Source organism: Ranitomeya imitator, chromosome 3 (assembly GCF_032444005.1).
Source record: "Ranitomeya imitator isolate aRanImi1 chromosome 3, aRanImi1.pri, whole genome shotgun sequence".
NCBI lineage: Eukaryota > Metazoa > Chordata > Amphibia > Anura > Dendrobatidae > Ranitomeya > Ranitomeya imitator.
The window spans coordinates 319144808-319164537 of record NC_091284.1 but is presented as its reverse complement, the minus strand read 5'-3'; the positions used below and the strand labels follow the sequence as shown (position 1 = coordinate 319164537).

General features: G+C 45.8%; 1 protein-coding gene across 7 annotated transcripts in view; it reads right to left on the bottom strand.

The window, feature by feature from the left end:
- Window positions 1-19730, bottom strand: part of DCAF6 (DDB1 and CUL4 associated factor 6) — a 600095-nt gene that overhangs the window by 345499 nt on the left and 234866 nt on the right. For all 7 annotated transcript variants that reach the window (XM_069756622.1, XM_069756618.1, XM_069756619.1 and 4 more), the window contains one exon: window positions 10769-10951. In XM_069756622.1, coding sequence (XP_069612723.1) covers window positions 10769-10951 — 183 coding nt within the window. The remainder of the gene's footprint in view (window positions 1-10768; window positions 10952-19730) is intronic.

The following is a 19730-nucleotide window of genomic DNA, read 5'->3' as shown; positions in this document are numbered from 1 at the left end:
TATAGCCTAAGGGCCAATTTATTGATGCTTTTTTGACATCAGGTATAGGTATCTAATCAAACAGTGTACTCATCAGCTGTTCTGGGTAAATGCACACCATTCCAATTAAGTTGTAAATTTCTGGACAGTCTGTATGAGCTATAGACATATGTGTACATACTGTAGTGACAGTGTATTAAAGGGAACCTGTCACCCCCAAAATCGATGGTGAGGTAAGCTCACCGCCATCAGGGGCTTATCTACAGCATTCTGTAATGCTGTAGATAAGCCCCCAATGTTACCTGAAAGATGAGAAAAAGAGGTTAGATTATACTCACCCAGGGGCGGTCCCGCTGCTGGTCCGGTCAAATGGGTGTCTCAGGTCCGCTCCGGCGCCTCCTATTTTCATTCCATGACGTCCTCTTCTGGTTTTCACACCGCGGCTCCGGCGCAGGCGTACTTTGTCTGCCCTGTTGAGGGCAGAGCAAAGCACTGCAGTGCGCAGGCGCCAGGCCTCTCTGATCTTTCCGGTGCCTGCGCACTGCAGTACTTTGCTCTGCCCTCAACAGGGCAGACAAAGTACGCCTGCGCCGGAGCCGTGGCGTGAACACCAGAAGAGGACGTCATGGAATGAAGATGGGAGGCGCTGTACCGGACCTGAGACGCCCATCAGAGCGGGACCGCCCCTGGGTGAGTATAATCTAACGTCTTTTTCTCCTCTTTCAGGTAACATCGGCGACTTATCTACAGCATTACAGAATGCTGTAGATAAGCCCCTGATGACAGTGAGCTTACCTCACCATCGATTTTGGGGGTGACAGGTTCCCTTTAATATACTTACCTACTCTGGTGTCCAACGACGTTGCGGTCCTTTCTCAGTGATGTCATCACTCTTCAGGCTATCTGGGTAGCACCGCGCTCTGTGTAACACAGGAGTTGCTTTTTACAATGGAAGCGTATAGAGCGTCAGAACGAGACTCCATAGGCTTATATTGTAAGAGAGACCTTCGGCTCACGCACAGAGCACGCTGAACAGTTCATGGCAGTAACATAGTAACATAGTAACATAGTTAGTGAGGCCGAAAAAATACATTTGTCCATCCAGTTCAGCCTATATTCCATCATAATAAATCCCCAGATTTACGTCCTTCTACAGAACCTAATAATTGTATGATACAATATTGTTCTGCTCCAGGAAGACATCCAGGCCTCTCTTGAACCCCTCGACTGAGTTCACCATCACCACCTCCTCAGGCAAGCAATTCCAGATTCTCACTGCCCTAACAGTAAAGAATCCTCTTCTATGTTGGTGGAAAAACCTTCTCTCCTCCAGACGCAAAGAATGCCCCCTTGTGCCCATCACCTTCCTTGGTATAAACAAATCCTCAGCGAGATATTTGTATTGTCCCCTTATATACTTATACATGGTTATTAGATCCCCCTCAGTCGTCTTTTTTCTAGACTAAATAATCCTAATTTTGCTAATCTATCTGGGTATTGTAGTTCTCCCATCCCCTTTATTAATTTTGTTGCCCTCCTTTGTACTCTCTCTAGTTCCATTATATCCTTCCTGAGCACCGGTGCCAAAAACTTGACACAGTACTCCATGTGCGGCCTAACTAGGGATTTGTACAGAGGCAGTATAATGCTCTCATCATGTGTATCCAGACCTCTTTTAATGCACCCCATGATCTTGTTTGCCTTGGCAGCTGCTGCCTGGCACTGGCTGCTCCAGGTAAGTTTATCATTAACTAGGATCCCCAAGTCCTTCTCCCTGTCAGATTTACCCAGTGGTTTCCCGTTCAGTGTGTAATGGTGATATTGATTCCTTCTTCCCATGTGTATAACCTTACATTTATCATTGTTAAACCTCATCTGCCACCTTTCAGCCCAAGTTTCCAACCTATCCAGATCCATCTGTAGCAGAATACTTCTTCAATAACTTCTATTCATAACGAGTGCCCCCCGAGGAAGCAACTCCTGCGAAACGCGCGTCGGGGCCTCCTCTTCCACGCACGATAGCAGCAGGTCGGTAACGTATCACTTTTGTATCGGTTTAGTCTTCCCCCTTTTGCATGGGACTTCCCGGGACTATGTGCAATAATATGGCTTATTGAGCCACTAGGGGTAATCAGACCACAACGTTAATCTCTCTGTACTGATAGATGTAATACGCCATTTGGGGTCTATCTTTATGTACTATGTTCTAATGTGATACCCATACATTTGGCTATATATTTACGTTATCTTCCTGTTGTCCTCTCGGTATTTTGGAGCTTTATCTCTTATGTAGCTGCCAATTTTCTGGTATTAGGGATCATAGTGAATATTGAGATAATACTTCTCTTATTACCTTTATTACATTTATATGCTCCTGTATATGGCCTCCTGACCTTATAGCTACTACCTGATTTGCTCGTTGGTGTATTTATGTATTTGTGCGTGGCACTAGGTTCGCCTCTCTTTTTATCTCTTGTATCTTACGTACATGGTGTTTTTTATGTACTTATTGTAATTTTCTATTTGTCTTAATAAAGCTGTTAGTATTGTTATTTTGAGCTCTTGTGTCCATTGTTTTTTGGTTTTCTTATATTGTATGATGGTGGAGCATTTAAATTGTTTGCCCTCACTGTAGGTTTACTTCTATTCATAACGGTTCATTAAAGTTTTCCAAATGTTTGTAAAATATGGACTATCTCTGGTTCCAGGATAATATATTCTGAAAAAATATATAATATCACGCTGACAGCACTGACTCCTAGCATCATAATGTAGTTTACCCCCTAACACCTTCGAAATAAAATATGGATTTTTGTGTTACTCACCGTAAAATCCTTTTCTCCGAGATGCTCATTGGGGGACAAAGGACTGTGGGGGTGTATGCTACTGCCGCCAAGAGGCTGAACATAAAAAAAAGGTTAGCTCCTCATCCGCCGTATACACCCTGACACTGGCCGCAGGCAAACCCAGTTTGGTGCAAAAGCAGTAGGAGAACAAAAACTAAATCAACCCCACCGACTGATAAATTTAAAAAAAACGGAAATAAATAAAAAAGGAGCCATCTGGCTAAGAGGGTGGGAGCTGTGTCCCCCAATGAGCGTCTCGGAGAAAAGGATTTTACGGCGAGAAACACAAAAATCCATATTTCTCCTTCGTCTCATTGGGTGACACAGGACTGTGGGACATCCCAAAGCAGTCCCTCGGTGGGAAATTGACTCAATGGTATAAGCACTAGGCACCTACCGCCTATTGGTGCACTACCGCTGCCTGAAGAATCCTTCGACCCAGACTTACATCCGCCGAAGCCGGAGTATGGCTATTATAGTGTTTGGAAAAAGTGTGCAGACTGGACCAGGTTGCCGCTTTGCAAACCTGTTCTGCCGATGCCTGGTGCCAAAGTGCCCAGGAAATGCCCACTGCCTGGGTGGAGTGTGCCCTGATTCCAGCCAGAACAACTGCGCCTCTGATGCGGTAGGACTCCTGAATAGTCAATCATATCCACCTGGCTATGATCAATCTTGAGGCAGCGAATCCTTTCCTGCGACCCTCGGTGAGGACAAACAGCGTCTGTCTGCCGAAAAGATGCAGTCCGTGACACATGCAGTACAGACCAAAAGTTTGGACACACCTTCTCATTTTAAGATTTTTCAGTATTTTCATGACTATGAAAATTGTACATTCACACTGAAGGCATCAAAACTATGAATTAACTAATGTGGAATTATATACTTAAAGTGTGAAACAACTGAAAATATATGTCTTATATTCTAGGTTCTTCGAAGTAGCCACCTTTTGCTTTGATGACTGCTTTGCACACTCTTGGCATTCTCTTGATGAGCTTCAAGAGGTAGTCACCGGGAATGGTTTTCACTTCACAGGTGTGCCCTGTCAGGTTTAATAAGTGGAATATCTTGCCTTATAAATGGGGTTGGGACCATCAGTTGTGTTGTGCAGAAGTCTGGTGGATACATAGCTGATAGTCCTACTGAATAGACTGTTAGAATTTGTATTATGGCAAGAAAAAAAGCAGCTAAGTAAAGAAAAACGAGTGGTCATTAATACTTTGAGAAATGAAGGTCAGTCAGTTCGAAAAATTGGGAAAACTTTGAAAGTGTCCCCAAGTGCAGTGGCAAAAACCATCAAGCGCTACAAAGAAACTGGCTCACATGAAGATCACCCCAGGAAAGGAAGAGCAAGAGTCATCTCTGCTTCTGAGGAAAAGTTTATCCGAGTCACCAGCATCAGAAATCGCAGGTTAACAGCAGCTCAGATTAGAGACCAGGTCAATGCCACACAGAGTTCTAGCAGCAGACACATCTCTACAACAACTGTTAAGAGGAGACTTTGTGCAGCAGGCCTTCATGGTAAAATAGCTGCTAGGAAACCACTGCTAAGGACAGGCAACAAGCAGAAGAGACTTGTTTGGGCTAAAGAACAAAAGGAATGGACAATCGACCAGTGGAAATCTGTGCTTTGGTCTGATGAGTCCAAATTTGAGATCTTTCGTTCCAACCACCATGTCTTTGTGCAACACAGAACAGGTGAATGGGTGGACTCTACATGCCTGGTTCCCACCGTGAAGCATGGAGGAGGAGGTGTGATGGTGTGGGGGTGCTTTGCTGGTGACACTGTTGGGGATTTATTCAAAATTGAAGGCATACTGAACCAGAATGGCTATCACGGCATCTTGCAGCGGCATGCTATTCCATCCGGATTGCGTTTAGTTGGACCATCATGCATTTTTCAACAGGACAATGACCCCAAACACACCTCCAGGCTGTTTAAGGCCGGAGTCACACTACAGCGAGATACGGCCGAGTCTCGCAGGTTAAAACCAAGCTCTGGCGCCGACACTCCGGAGCGGAGCATGGAGCTCCATGTATTGCTATGCGGCCGCACGCTCTGCTCTGGAGTACCGGTGCCAGAGCTTGGTTTTAACCTGCGAGACTCGGCCGTATCTCGCTGTGTGTGATCCCGGCCTAAGGGCTATTTGACCAAGAAGGAGAGTGATGGGGTGCTACGCCAGATGACCTGGCCTCCACAGTCACCAGAGCTGAACCCAATCGAGATGGTTTGGGGTGAGCTGGACCGCAGAGTGAAGGCAAAAGGGCCAACAAGTGCTAAGCATCTCTGGGAACTCCTTCAAGATTGTTGGAAGACCATTCCCGGTGACTACCTCTTGAAGCTCATCAAGAGAATGCCAAGAGTGTGCAAAGCAGTTGTCAAAGCAAAAGGTGGCTACTTTGAAGAACCTAGAATAAAAGACATTTTCAGTTTTTTCACACTTTTTTGTTAAGTATATAATTCCACATGTGTTAGTTCATAGTTTTGATGCCTTCAGCGTGAATGTACAATTTTCATAGTCATGAAAATACAGAAAAATCTTTAAATGAGGTGTGTCCAAACTTTTGGTCTGTACTGTACCTGCTGAGCACTCTCACTAGATCCAGCGTATGGAGAGTTTTTTCCACATGGTGCATTGGCGCCGCTCAAAACGAGGGCTAGACAATGTCCTCGTTAATGTGGAATGAGGAAACCACCTTTGGCAAAAAAGAGGGTGGTGGCCTGAGAACTAACTTATCCTGATGGAACAGTAAAAACGGAGCTCGACAGGATAGAGCCGCCAGCTCCGAGACCCCCCTGATGGATGTTATGGCCACCAAAAAAACAACCTTCCAGGAAAAGTATGTCAAGGAGACGTCCTGAAGAGGCTCAAAACGAGATTCCTGCAGGACCCCTAGGACCAGGTTAAGGTCCCAAGCGTCCAGGGGGGCCTTGTAAGGTGGTACCATGAAAGTCACAGAAAAAAGCAGAGATGTTTTACCTGCTGAAGCCTCCAACTAAATGCACCAGCAGGGCGCAGCGGACCTGATAAATGATGGCAAACACACAGGTGCAAAAAATACCGATGAAACAACCACTTTCAATCCAGTGTTGGCTGTTTGGCATTAGTGCACAAAAAGATAAGAGATACTAGTCTGTATATGGCATAATTCACACACGCAATGCAAGGCATCTGGTTTGCAACCTATTAATAACGCACATACAGGCGGGCTGCCCAGTGCTACAAAATGCATGCTGTGTGAACAGAGGCCAATAGTTTACAGAGCCATCATGGTCCGACTGCGCCCTGCAAGATAAAGTGCAAAAAGAAAACCACATATCAATGTATGTGAGGTATTAGTTTATATTGGGGCCTCAATACGTAAGCTGGCAACCCACGTCACGGGTCCTTACAATTTGCCAGTCCTAACGCTAAACATTGAATAAAAGCTCACCGACACAAAAAAAGGACTTACAAATCCCCCAAAAAATTCAAAAAAGTCACAGAAAAAAGCAGAGATGGTACCATGAGAGCAATGCCTTATATGACAGTCTTCACCTGTAAATTGGTAGTGATCCTACGTGGAAAAAGGACAGACAAGGCTGATATCTGTCTTTTGAGGGTACTTGGTGCTAGACCCGAATCCAGGCCGGCTTGGAGTAACGCTAAAATGTTGGGGATAGAGAAACGAAGCGGGGAAAGACCGCGCTCTCTGCACCATGCGTAGAAGACCTTCCAGGTGTGATGGTAGATACGTGCTGAGGCAGACTTCCGGGCGCAAATCATAGTAGCGGCCACATTCTGGGAAAACCCGGCTTGGTTTAGAATCCAAGATTCAATGGTCAGGCCGTTAAACACAGGGCCCCTGACTTCTGGTGGTAGATCGGGCCCTGGGAGAGAAGTTCCAGGTGACCTGGGAGCCACCAGGGAGCCTCGGCGAGCAGCTGCACTAGGTCTATGTACCATGACCTACTAGGCCAATCTGGGGCAACCAGAATTGCTGGGACCCCCACTGTTTTGATTTTCCTGATTACTTTCGGGAGCAGTGCCAGCGGGGGAAACAGATATGGGAGGTGAATCTGGTTCCAGGGTAGGACCAACGCGTCCACAGCGATTGCCTGTGGATCCTGGTATCGGGCAACAAACCTGGGTACTTTGGCGTTTATCCCGGAGGCCATCAGGTCCATGTCCGGAGTTCCCCAGTGTTGGCAAATCTGCCAGAAAATGTCAGGATGGAGCGACCACTCCCCGGACGCAAGACCCTGACAGCTGAGAAAATTTGCCGCCAAGTTCTTTGCCTGGAATGTGGACTGCCGAGATCACAGAGTGGTTTTTCTCGGCCCAGCAAAGGACATGTTTTACCTCTTGCATGGCCGCCCTGCTGCGGGTACCCCCTTGATGATTTATGTATGCCACGGCCGTGGCATTGTCCGATTGAATCCGGGCGGGGCGGCCTGCCAGAAGATAATGAAAATGCAGCAGAGCCAGTCAAACAACCCGAATCTCCAGAAGGTTGATCGGGAGGGTTGACTCCCGCGAAGCCCAACGTTCCTGGGCTGTGTGGTGGTGAAACACTGCTACTCATCCGAGAAGACTGGGGTCGCTGGTGACCACCAGCCAATAGACTGGGGGAAAAGGTTTCCCCCGAAGAGAGGAACTCATTGTCCACCATGTAAGCGCCTGTCTGACCTGAGCGGACAGACGGCACATGTGATTGAGAGAGCATGGGTTCCTGTCCCAAGCTGCCAAAAAGGCATGCTTGAGGGGGCGAAGATGGAGTTGTGCAAATGGAACTGCCTCTATTGCTGCTGCCACCATCCTTCCTAAGACTTTCATGCAAAACCGGATGGTGTGAGAGACCGGCTGGCGAAGGACCCGCAGTTCCTGCTGGAGAGCCAGGGCCTTGTCCAGGGGAGGACTGTCAACCCTCGGAAGGTGTCGAAGATCATCCCAAGAAAGTTTATCTTCCAACCCAGTTGAGAAAGTGCATCCACCGTGGTTCTCACGCACTCCTCACTGGCCCGGAAAGACAGTCCTTTGATGAGCAGATCATCCAGGTACGGAAGAACCACCTCGCCCTAAGCGTGAAGAATGGCCATGACCGCCGCCATAACCTTGATGAAGACTCTGGGGGCGGTGACGAGGCCAAAGGGCAAGGCTATAAACTGGTCCCCATCAACAGCGAAGCATAGAAATCTTTGGTGGGGGAGGAAAAAAATCAGAATGTGAAGGCAAGCATCCTGGATGTCTATGGGTAGGAAGAACTCTCCTTTTACCATCGATGTGACGACTGAGAGGAGGGACTCCATTCTGAAACGTCGCACTCTGACAAATTTGTTTAACAATGTTAGGACCAGTATGGGTTGCACTTTTCCGTCCTGCTTCGGAAGCACAAATAGGTTCGAGTAAAAACCCTTGAACCTTTCGTCTTGAGGCACCGGTATAATGACTCCCTCCATTCGGAGCGCCTCTAAGGCTCTAAAAAGGCGATCACCTTGTTTTGGGAGAAGAAGACATGAAAAAAGTGTGTAGAGGATCTAAAGGATCTGGTCCCTTTGGATCCAGATGGTTCTGGACAGTTTTTCCAGGAACGATTAGGTCTAAATGAGACCTGGCAACCTCTGTCCCTATGCGGGGGCCGCCCTGATGCCGATGAGAAAGTTGTAGAGGACCTGTTGGTATTACTGCGAAAGGGCCGGGTCCGGTCTTGTTGTTGGCTCCAAAACGGCCGAATGGGCCTTTTCTGGGGATGGAATCTTCTCTTCCCTCCGGTAGCGTCGGAGATAAGTTTGTCCAGCTTTCTCCAAATAAGCAACAGCTCTGGTAAGGCAGAGAGGTTAATGACCTTTTGGAAGCAGAATCCGCTCGCCATTCTCTGAGCCATAGCGGCCTCTTGATGGAGACGGAAATTGCTGATGCCTGTGCAGCGCAATTGGCCGCATCTAAAGAACTGCTTACTACAAAATCCCCAGCCTGAGCTATCTGACTAGCGAGGCTTGCTGCCTCCGGGGGAAGATCACTATCCTGAATGGCAGCGGTTAAACTTACTGCCCAAGCGACCATAGCCTTAGCTACCCAGGTCGCGGCAAAAGATGGAAAGGTGGAAAGAGCGTCGCTCCAGAGGCCTCAAAGACTGACCGAGCAAGGTTGTCAATTTGTCGGGCAGTGGGATTTTTGACTGAGGAACTATTAGACAAAGATAGAAGCGTTTTGGATGCAAGACGCGATACAGAGGGATCCAATGAAGGAGACTGTAGCCAATCCTTCCTTAACTCAAGCGCAAAAGAATATCTCAACTCAATAGGCTTCTGACCTGCGAACGGTTTATCTGGTCGATCCCTATATCTTTGGATGATGTTCTTAAATTCAGGGTGATTGCCGAACACCCTGTGAGGACGTTTAGCCCTCTTAAAAGACACTACATGATCCGGAACAGATATAGATTCCTCGTCTACCCACAGAGTCTTGTTAACTGACTCAATGAGGGAATCAAGTGTCTCCTGATAGTTCTGCGAGTCCTGGACTAGGGGATGCATCAGTGCATCAGAGTTGAATTCTGAATCATGTTCACTGCAAACCCCTGGAGAGGGGAGCGAGAAATTGAACTCAGGGACACGGAAGCATGAGCAAGCTCGGGGGACGTGTCATGGGTCCTCTTTGTAGAACCCTGAGCATTTTTAGATTGAGTACGACCCCTGCTGGTCGACGGTTCCCGACCGTGTCAAGGGGCCTCCAATGCCGGCAAACTAATGTCCTTACTTAAGGAGGGATTCCAGAGAGAGTCTATTGCCTTGGCCATGGAAGCCACAGACCATGACAGATGCTGCCCACTCAGGGGGATCAGGCTCACTGTCACAAGCCATGCAGAACGGAGGACTGTGAGCTCGGGGCAAGGCAGTATTGCAAGTGGCACATGAGGCAAGAAACACTGTATGTGTGAGACATAGTGTACCCTTGAAAATATAGAGGGAGTATGTGACAAGAGAAAATTGGCAGAGAAAGAAGAATGCAGAGAAGGGGTTAAGCTGTCAGCTCCAGTGAATTCAGCTTACCCTGATCTTGCTTTTGTGTCCCCAGGAAAGGAGTCAGTGTCCTTACTTTTTGCAGCACTTCTGTCAGAGCTGCTGTTACTGCCACCGCTGTCAGGAAACCGGCTCTGTAACCTGAGGTGTAGAAAGATGGCCACCGAGAGCAGGAGGGGGGGGGCCTGTCGTTTAGGACGAGAAGCGCCAGAAGTGTGGGCGGTGCCAGCCATGGTGGGCGGAGCATGCCACGGTGGGCGGAGCTATGAAAACGTGGTCTAGGCCGGCTAGAAGCTGGGGACTAAATTTGTGAAGCCTGTCGGAAATGAGCGCCGACGCAAACAGATAGATGAATAAAGCGGTGTAAAAACGCCGCTGGACGCCGTGACACCGCTGCCCCCAGGGACCAGGACCCGGTCTCTGTGTGCCAGATGGGGCCAGCCACAGTCATACTCTCATTTTGTGGTGATGTAAAAATTTACAGAAAAGTAAAAATAAAAACGTTGGGGTCTGAAACCAAGTGCCTCCTACAGACACTAAGCAAGAAGTGGTTCAATTAGAGCCAGCAGGAGGGTGTATTCTGCAGGGGAGGAGCTAATCTTTCTATATTCACTTAGTGTCCTCCTAGTGGCAGCAGCATAACACCCATGGGTCTGTGTCACCCAATGAGGCGTAGGAGAAAATAAAAAATAAAAAGTAAGGTCTGGAAAGAAACCAGAGATGTGCCTCCTAAGAACACCAGGCATGAACTGGGTTCGCCTGTGGCAAGTGTCAGGGTGTATACGGCAGAGGAGGAGCTAACCTTTTTTTTATGTTTACCTAGTGTCAGACTCCTGGCGGCAGTAACATACACCCCCACAGTCCTGTGTTCCCCAATGAGACGAAGGAGAAAAACGGGAAATAACAAACTTTAATTATGTTGATTTGCATAGGATATGCTTACCAGAAGGAGCACTAGACTTTTCCGACGATGACGATGAAGACTGTTGGATATTTTCAGCAGATGAACTTTCACCAAGATTACTGGGAGGTGCATCCACATTAGACGGACCTGAAGTTGCTGATGCTTGTGGCTCTGTACTTGTGTTTGTGGATTGTGAAACTGATGTGCTTGACTGCACTCCACCTGCAATGTGTTGAAAATATTATTACTCGCATTGCATAAGCAACTTTATCGAAAGGAGCTGGTGCTGATCAGCCTCATTGCAGCAGTTATATGACCTAAAAAAACTCCTGATTTATGCATCGTTTGTGGGATGTAGATAATCCAGAGAACTCTGGCTGAGTTTCAGGACTGCTGTTGAAGGTCTCTTAACTATTGCTTCCATTCAACTGGCTTTATTGGAGATCATTCTAATGATGCCTAACCGTGTATTCACACTTTGCAAAAAAATAAAAAATTGAGCGACTGCAACAAGTGAATATAAGCTGAATAACAGAAAGCTTATTGATTTTTGGGCTGCAGAGATATTTCAACTCAAAAAAATATTAGTTAGATGAAAACAGACAAATGCAATACGCTGTGGTCTCCATCAGTGCTACAAACCTTGAATGGAGTTGTCAGTGCACATGATGGACACCTGCAAAGCTCTCTTCACTGCTCAGTGAGAGGGAATGGAGGTCTATGGCTCCCAACGCTAATCTAAACTAGCATGTAAACTAAATGGATTGACTCTTATCTAATTATATTTAGAAATGAATAGTAAAGGTACCGTCACATTTAGCGACGCTGCAGCGATATAGACAACGATGCCGATCGCTGCAGCGTCGCTGTTTAGTCGCTGGAGAGCTGTCACACAGACAGCTCTCCAGCGACCAACGATGCCGAAGTCCCCGGGTAACCAGGGTAAACATCGGGTTACTAAGCGCAGGGCCGCGCTTAGTAACCCGATGTTTACCCTGGTTACCATTGTAAAAGTAAAAAAAAAAAAAACACTACATACTTACATTCCTGTCGCGTCCCCCAGCGTCCGCTTCCCTGCACTGTGTAAGCGCCGGCCGGAAAGCAGAGCGGTGACGTCATCGCTGTGCTCTGCTTTACGGCCGGCCGGCGCTGACACTGGGGGACGCAGGGAAGCTGACGCTGATTGACGTGACAGGAATGTAAGTATGTAGTGTTTTTTTTTTACTTTTATAATGGTAACCAGGGTAAACATCGGGTTACTAAGCGCGGCCCTGCGCTTAGTAACTCGATGTTTATCCTGGTTACCAGTGAAGACATCTCTGAATCGGCGTCACACACGCCGATTCAGCGATGTCAGCGGGTGATCCAGCGACGAAATAAAGTGCTGGACTTTCAGCAACGACCAGCGATGTCACAGCAGAATCCTGATCGCTGCTGCGTGTCAAACACAACGATACCGCTATCCAGGACGCTGCAACGTCACGGATCGCTATCGTTATCGCTCTAAAGTCGCTAAATGTGACGGTACCTTAACACTCACACATACTGATCGGCCACAGCTCCTGTACCAAAGCTTACTCATTGCCCCTGGTATCTAGTCTTGACACACTGGAAATGCCTCTCAACGAGACATTAACTGGGTTACCTGCTGGACCCAGTTATTGGCTTTGGGGTCTTTTTCGGCAGTCTCCAGTGTGTCTAGGATCGGACCAAGAAGCATATACCAGCAGGACCTGGTTAGTGTTGAAATGCCAATGGTACTAGAGTATTACTAGTTTCAGATTTTTCTTTTTTTTTTAAAGAAGACTAAGCCCTTTAAACATATTTTTATTCCCTATAAAAAAAATCTTAAAAACTAGAAAGCTTTCTAGATTATTTCTTCACTTTACCAGGTTCATCATTACTAAAGAGGTTGTCCAGCCTTAGCGCACATGTTTGCAGTCACTATAATGACTGCAGACTTGTGAATCCTCACATCGTGGGCAGTGCATGCTGGGAGCGAATGGTCATATGACCAGAAGTATGCAGTCTGCATACTTTCAGCCACATTTTGACTGGACCTGTCCGGCTTCTCTCAGTACACTTGCATTGAAGAAAGTCGCTCCAGTCTGTAATGTCCACACGGTGCAACATTTTCTCCTCAGGCTAGAAATGAAACTGAAAATCAACTCCCGCCCTCACTTTCTAAGAGACAGGTCTAATCATTATACATTACATCAATATATATATATATATATATATATATATATATATATATATATATATATATATATATACTAGCTGAAGATCCCGGCGTTGCCTGGGCATAGTAAATATCTGTGGTTAGTTATAGCACCTTACTTCTCTTATTTTCCCATCACGCCTCTCATTTTCCCAATCACATCTTTCATTTTCCCCCTCACATCTCTCATTTTCTCCCTCACATCTCTCATTTTCTCCCTCACTCCTCTCATTCCCCCCTAACACTTGTCATTTCAACCTCACATCTGTCATTTTCTGATCACTCCACTATTTTTCCTCACTCCTCTTATTTTGCACTCACACCTTTTCATTTTCACCTCACACCTCTCATTTTCACCTCATCACCTCAGTATATACATGTTTGTCATCTCCCTTATATATAGTATACATCTGTATGTCATCTCCTGTATATAGTATATACCTGTATGTCATCTCCCCTGTATATAGTATATACCTGCTGTGTGTCATCTCCCCTATATATAGTATATACCTGAATGTCATCTCCTTCTATATATAGTATATACCTGTATGTCATGTCCTCCTGTATATAGTATATACCTGTGTGTCATCTCCCCTGTATATAGTATATATCTGTGTGTCATCTCCTCCTGTATATAGTATATACCTGCATGTTATCTTCTATATATAGCATATACCTGTATGTCATCTCCTCCTGTATATAGTATATACCTGTAGGTCATCTGCTCCTGTATATAGTATATACCTGTGTGTCATCTCCTCCTGTATATAGTATATACCTGTATGTCATCTCCTCCTGTATATATATGTACCTGTATGTCATCTCCTCCTCTATATAGTATATACCTGTGTGTCATCTCTCTTGTATATAGTATATCTGTGTGTCATCTCCCCTGTATATAGTATATACCTGTGTGTCATCTCCTCCTGTATTAGACCTCGTTCACACGTTATTTGCTCAGTATTTTTACCTCAGTATTTGTAAGCTAAATTGGCAGCCTGATAAATCCCCAGCCAACAGGAAGCCCTCCCCCTGGCAGTATATATTAGCTCACACACACACATAATAGACAGGTCATGTGACTGACAGCTGCCGTATTTCCTATATGGTACATTTGTTGCTCTTGTAGTTTGTCTGCTTATTAATCAGATTTTTATTTTTGAAGGATAATACCAGACTTGTGTGTGTTTTAGGGCGAGTTTTGTTTGTCAAGTTGTATGTGTTGAGTTGCGTGTGGCAACATGCGTGTAGCAACTTTTTGTGTGTCGAGTTGCATGTGACAGATTAGTGTAGCAAGTTGTGTGCAGCAAGTCTTGCGCATGGTGAGTTTTGTGCGTGGCGAGTTTTATGTGTTGTGCCTTTTGAGTATGTGCAAGTTTTGTGTGAGGCAACTTTTGCATGCGTTGCAACTTTTGTGCATGTGGCAATTTTTCCGCTTGTGCAAGTTTTGCGTGTGGCGAGTTTTCCATGAGGTGAGTTTTGCACTTGTGGCGAGTTTTGCAAGAGCCTAGTTTTTGCATGTGGCGAGTTCTGCGCGTGGCGAGTTTTGAGTGGCGACTTTAATGTGGCGAGGTTGGTGTATTTGTGGTGACATGTGTGCTGAGGGTAATATGTGTTCAAGCACGTGGTAGTGTGTGGCGCATTTTGTGTGTGTGTTCCGATCCCCGTGTGTGGTGAGTATCCCGTGTCGGGGCCCCACCTTAGCAACTGTACGGTATATACTCTTTGGCGCCATCGCTCTCATTCTTTAAGTCCCCCTTGTTCACATCTGGCAGCTGTCAATTTGCCTCCTACACTTTTCCATTCATTTTTTCCCATTATGTAGATAGGGGCAAAATTGTTTGGTGAATTGGAAAGCGCGGGGTTAAAATTTCACCTCACAACATAGCCTATGACGCTCTCGGGGTCCAGACGTGTGACTGTGCAAAATTTTGTGGCTGTAGCTGCGACCGTGCAGATGCCAATCCCGGACATACATACATACATACACACACACATTCAGCTTTATATATTAAACTAACTGAAGAGCCCGGCTTTGCCTGGGCATAGTAAATATCTGTGGTTAGTTATAGCACCTCACTTCTCTTATTTTCCCATCACGCCACTCATTTTCCCCCTCACATCTCTCATTTTCTCCCTCACACCTCTCATTTTCTCCCTCACTCCTCTCATTCCCCCCTAACACTTGTCATTTCGACCTCACATGTCATTTTCCGATCACTCCACTATTTTCCCTCACTCCTCTCATTTTGCACTCACACCTTTTCATTTTCACCTCACACCTCTCATTTTCACCTCGGTATATACATGTTTGTCATCTCCCTTATATATAGTATACACCTGTATGTCATCTCCTGTATATAGTATATACCTGTATGTCATCTCCCCTGTGTATAGTATATACCTGCTGTGTCATCTCCCCTGTATATAGTATATACCTGTATGTCATCTCCTATATATAGTATATACCTGTATGTCATCTCCTTCTATATATAGTATATACCTGTATGTCATCTCCTCCTGTATATAGTATATACCTGTGTGTCATCTCCCCTGTATATAGTATATATCTGTGTGTCATCTCCTCCTGTATATAGTATATACCTGTATGTCATCTTCTATATATAGCATATACCTGTATGGCATCTCCTTCTGTATATAGTATATACCTGTAGGTCATCTGCTCCTGTATATAGTATATATCTGTGTGTTATCTCCTCCTGTATATAGTATATACCTGTATGTCATCTCCTTCTGTATATAGTATATACCTGTGTGTCATCTCTCCTGTATATATATATCTGTGTGTCATCTCCTCCTGTATTAGACCTCGTTCACACGTTATTTGCTCAGTATTTTTACCTCAGTATTTGTAAGCTAAATTGGCAGCCTGATAAATCCCCAGCCAACAGGAAGCCCTCCCCCTGGCAGTATATATTAGCTCACACATACACATAATAGACAGGTCATGTGACTGACAGCTGCCATATTTCCTATATGGTACATTTGTTGCTCTTGTAGTTTGTCTGCTTATTAATCAGATTTTTATTTTTGAAGGATAATACTAGACTTGTGTGTGTTTTAGGGCAAGTTTCGTTTGTCAAGTTGTGTGTGTTGAGTTGCGTGTGGCGACATGCATGTAGCGACTTTTGTGAGATGAGTTTTGTGTGGCAACATGCGTATAGCAACTTTTTGTGTGTCGAGTTGCATGTGACAGGTTAGTTTAGCAAGTTGTGTGCAGCAAGTTTTGCGCATGGCGAGTTTTGTGCGTGGCGAGTTTTATGTGTGGTGCCTTTTGAGTATGTGCAAGTTTTGTGTGAGGCAACTTTTGCGTGTGTTGCAACTTTTGTGCATGTGGCAATTTCTCCACGTGTGCAAGTTTTGCGTGTGGCGAGTTTTCCATGAGGTGAGTTTTGCACTTGTGGCGAGTTTTGCGCGAGCCTAGTTTTTGCATGTGGCGAGTTTTGCGCGTGGCGAGTTTTGAGCGGCGACTTTTGTGTTTCGACTTTTATGTGGCGAGGTTGGTGTATGTGTGGTGAAATGTGTGCTGAGGGTGGTATATGTGTTCAAGCACGTGGTAGTGTGTGGCGCATTTTGTGTGTGTGTTCATATCCCCGTGTGTGGTAAGTATCCCATGTCGGGGCCCCACCTCAGCAACTGTACGGTATATACTCTTTGGCGCCATCGCTCTCACTCTTTAAGTCCCCCTTGTTCACATCTGGCAGCTGTCAATTTATATATTATATATATATATATATATATATATATATATACATACATATATATATATATATATATATATATATATATATATATATATATACACACACACACACTAGATGGTGGCCCGATTCTAACGCATCGGGTATTCTAGGATATGTATGTCCACGTAGTATATTGCCCAGCCACGTAGTATATTGCCCAGCCACGTAGTATATTGCCCAGCCACGTAGTTCACATAGTATATTGCCCAGCCACGTAGTATATTGCCCAGCCACATAGTATATTGCCCAGTCATAGTATATTGCCCAGCCACGTAGTATATTGCCCAGCTTGCCCAGCCACATAGTATATTGCCCAGCCACGTAGTATATCGCCCAGCCACGTAGTATATTGCCCAGCCACGTAGTTCACGTAGTATATTGCCCAGTCACATAGTATATTGCCCAGCTACGAAGTATATTGCCCAGCCACGTAGTTCATGCAGTATATTGCCAAGTCACATAGTATATTGGCCAGCCACATAGTATATTGCCCAGCCACGTAGTATACAGCACAGAGTCACGTAGTATACAGCACAGAGCCACATAGTATATTGCTCAGCCACGTAGTATACAGCACAGAGTCACGTAGTATACAGCACAGAGCCACGTAGTATACAGCACAGAGCCACGTAGTATACAGCACAGAGCCACGTAGTATACAGCACAGAGCCACATAGTATACAGCACAGAGCCACATAGTATACAGCACAGAGCCACATAGTATACAGCACAGAGCCACATAGTATACAGCACAGAGCCACATAGTATACAGCACAGAGCCACGTAGTATACAGCACAGAGCCACGTAGTATACAGCACAGAGCCACGTAGTATACAGCACAGTCAGGTAGTATATTGGCCAGTCACATAGTATGCACCATATCCCTGTTAAAAAAAAATAATTAAAATAAAAAAATTACATACTCACCTCCTGGAGCCTCCGGATCGAAGCGGCCGGTTCCCGATGCTTGTCGCGCGCTCCGGTCTGAAGATTGCATTGCGGTCTCGCGAGATGATGATGTAGCGGTCTCGGGAGACCATACGTCATCATCTCACGAGACCGCAATGCATGCAGCGGTCACCGGGGCGTCGCACGGAGCAGAAAAGGCCGGTTCCTGATCCGGGGGGGGGAAAGGGGGCCACCGGAGGGTGAGTATGTAACTATTTTTTATTTTTTTTTATTACTTTTAACATTAGATATTTTTACTATTCATGCTGCATAGGCAGCATAAATAGTAAAAAGGTGGTCACACAGGGTTAATAGCAGCGTTAACCGAGTGTGTTACACTGCGGTCAACGCTGCCATTAACCCTGTGTGAGCGCTGACCGGAGGGGAGTATGCGGACGCCAGGCACTGACTGCGGGGAGGAAGGAGCGGCCATTTTCTTCCGGACTGTGGCCGTCGCTGATTGGTCGCGGCGGCCATGACAGGCAGCTGCCAAGACCAATCAGCGAATGAATAACTGTGACAGAAAGAAAGAAAGAAAGAAAGAAAGGACAGATGGAAGTGACCCTTAGACAATTATATAGTAGAATATTATATATATAGCGCATCGTGATTACTCGCTAATCCCGCCCCCTGCACAGAAGGCACACACAATCCCGCCCCCCAGCACATCACCACACACAATCCCGGCCCCCAGCACATCACCACACACAATCTCGCCCCCCACCACATCACCAAACATAATCCCGCCCCCCACGCCATTACCACACATAATTCCACCCCATTACCACACACAATCCCGCCCCCCCAATCCATGACCATCCATAATCCCGCCCCCACCCTATCACTACCCACAGAAGCTCTGCCTCCCACTAAATTACCACATAATCCCGCCCCCCACCACATTACCACAGATAATCCCGCCCCCCACCATATTAACTCACATAATTCCGCCCCACTATATCACCACACATAATCCCCATCACATTACAACACATAATTCCACCCCCCCACCAAATTACCACACATAATCCTGCCCCACCACATCACCACAAATAATCCCGCCCCCCACATTACCACACATAATCCCGCCCCCCCACCACATTACCACACATAATCCCGCCCCCCACAACATTACCACGCATAATTCCGCCCCCCACCCATTAACACACATAATCCCCCATCACATTACCACACAATCCCGCCCCCACTACATTACCACACATAATCCCGCCTCCCACCACATTACCACACAATCTTGCCCCACCACATCACCACACATAATCCCGCCCCCCCCACATTACCACACATAATCCCACCCCCCTACCACATTACCACATAATCCCGCCCCCACCACATTATCACACATAATCCCCCCCACCACATTACCACACATAATCCCGCCCCACCACCACATTACCACACACAATCCCATCCCAACACATTAAATTGTACCTGGTAGAAGTCAAGGAAAGATCTTTGAAAATGACTCTACATTTAATTGTGTTTACAGAGAAATTTTAACTTAATTTATGTTTCGCTATGAAATTTGTTTAGATGCTGGAATGAATAAACGCACATCTTACTGAATCCAGTTTGTTTTTTATTTTGCACTGTGAATAAAATGTATTATTAGTATTATTCAGATTTGTAATGATTACTATTGTTATTAACTTCATTTTAAGTTAATTTACCACCTGCGTAAGCGCTATTGAATGTTGTCATTATTTACTTTAGTTTAATCACCAGCAGCGTTAATTAGATAGCAATGAGCGTGCCGAGGGTTAGCTGGCTGGAAACAGTATCTATCTATCTATATATATATATATATATTTATTAACAACCTAAAACAAATATTAACAATGCAACAACACGAAAATGTCCAAGAGAAACCATATGTCTGTACTGTCTTAATCCTTTTTTTTTTTTTAATTATATCTCTTCAATAAGTCTCGAAGGAGCCCTTCTTTCCCGTGTAGGGTAATGTCTGGGTTCATTGGGGGTGTCCATTGCTGACGGATCAGCCACCTCCTGTTGGTCCTCTCCACCGTCGGGTATCAAATCTTCCAC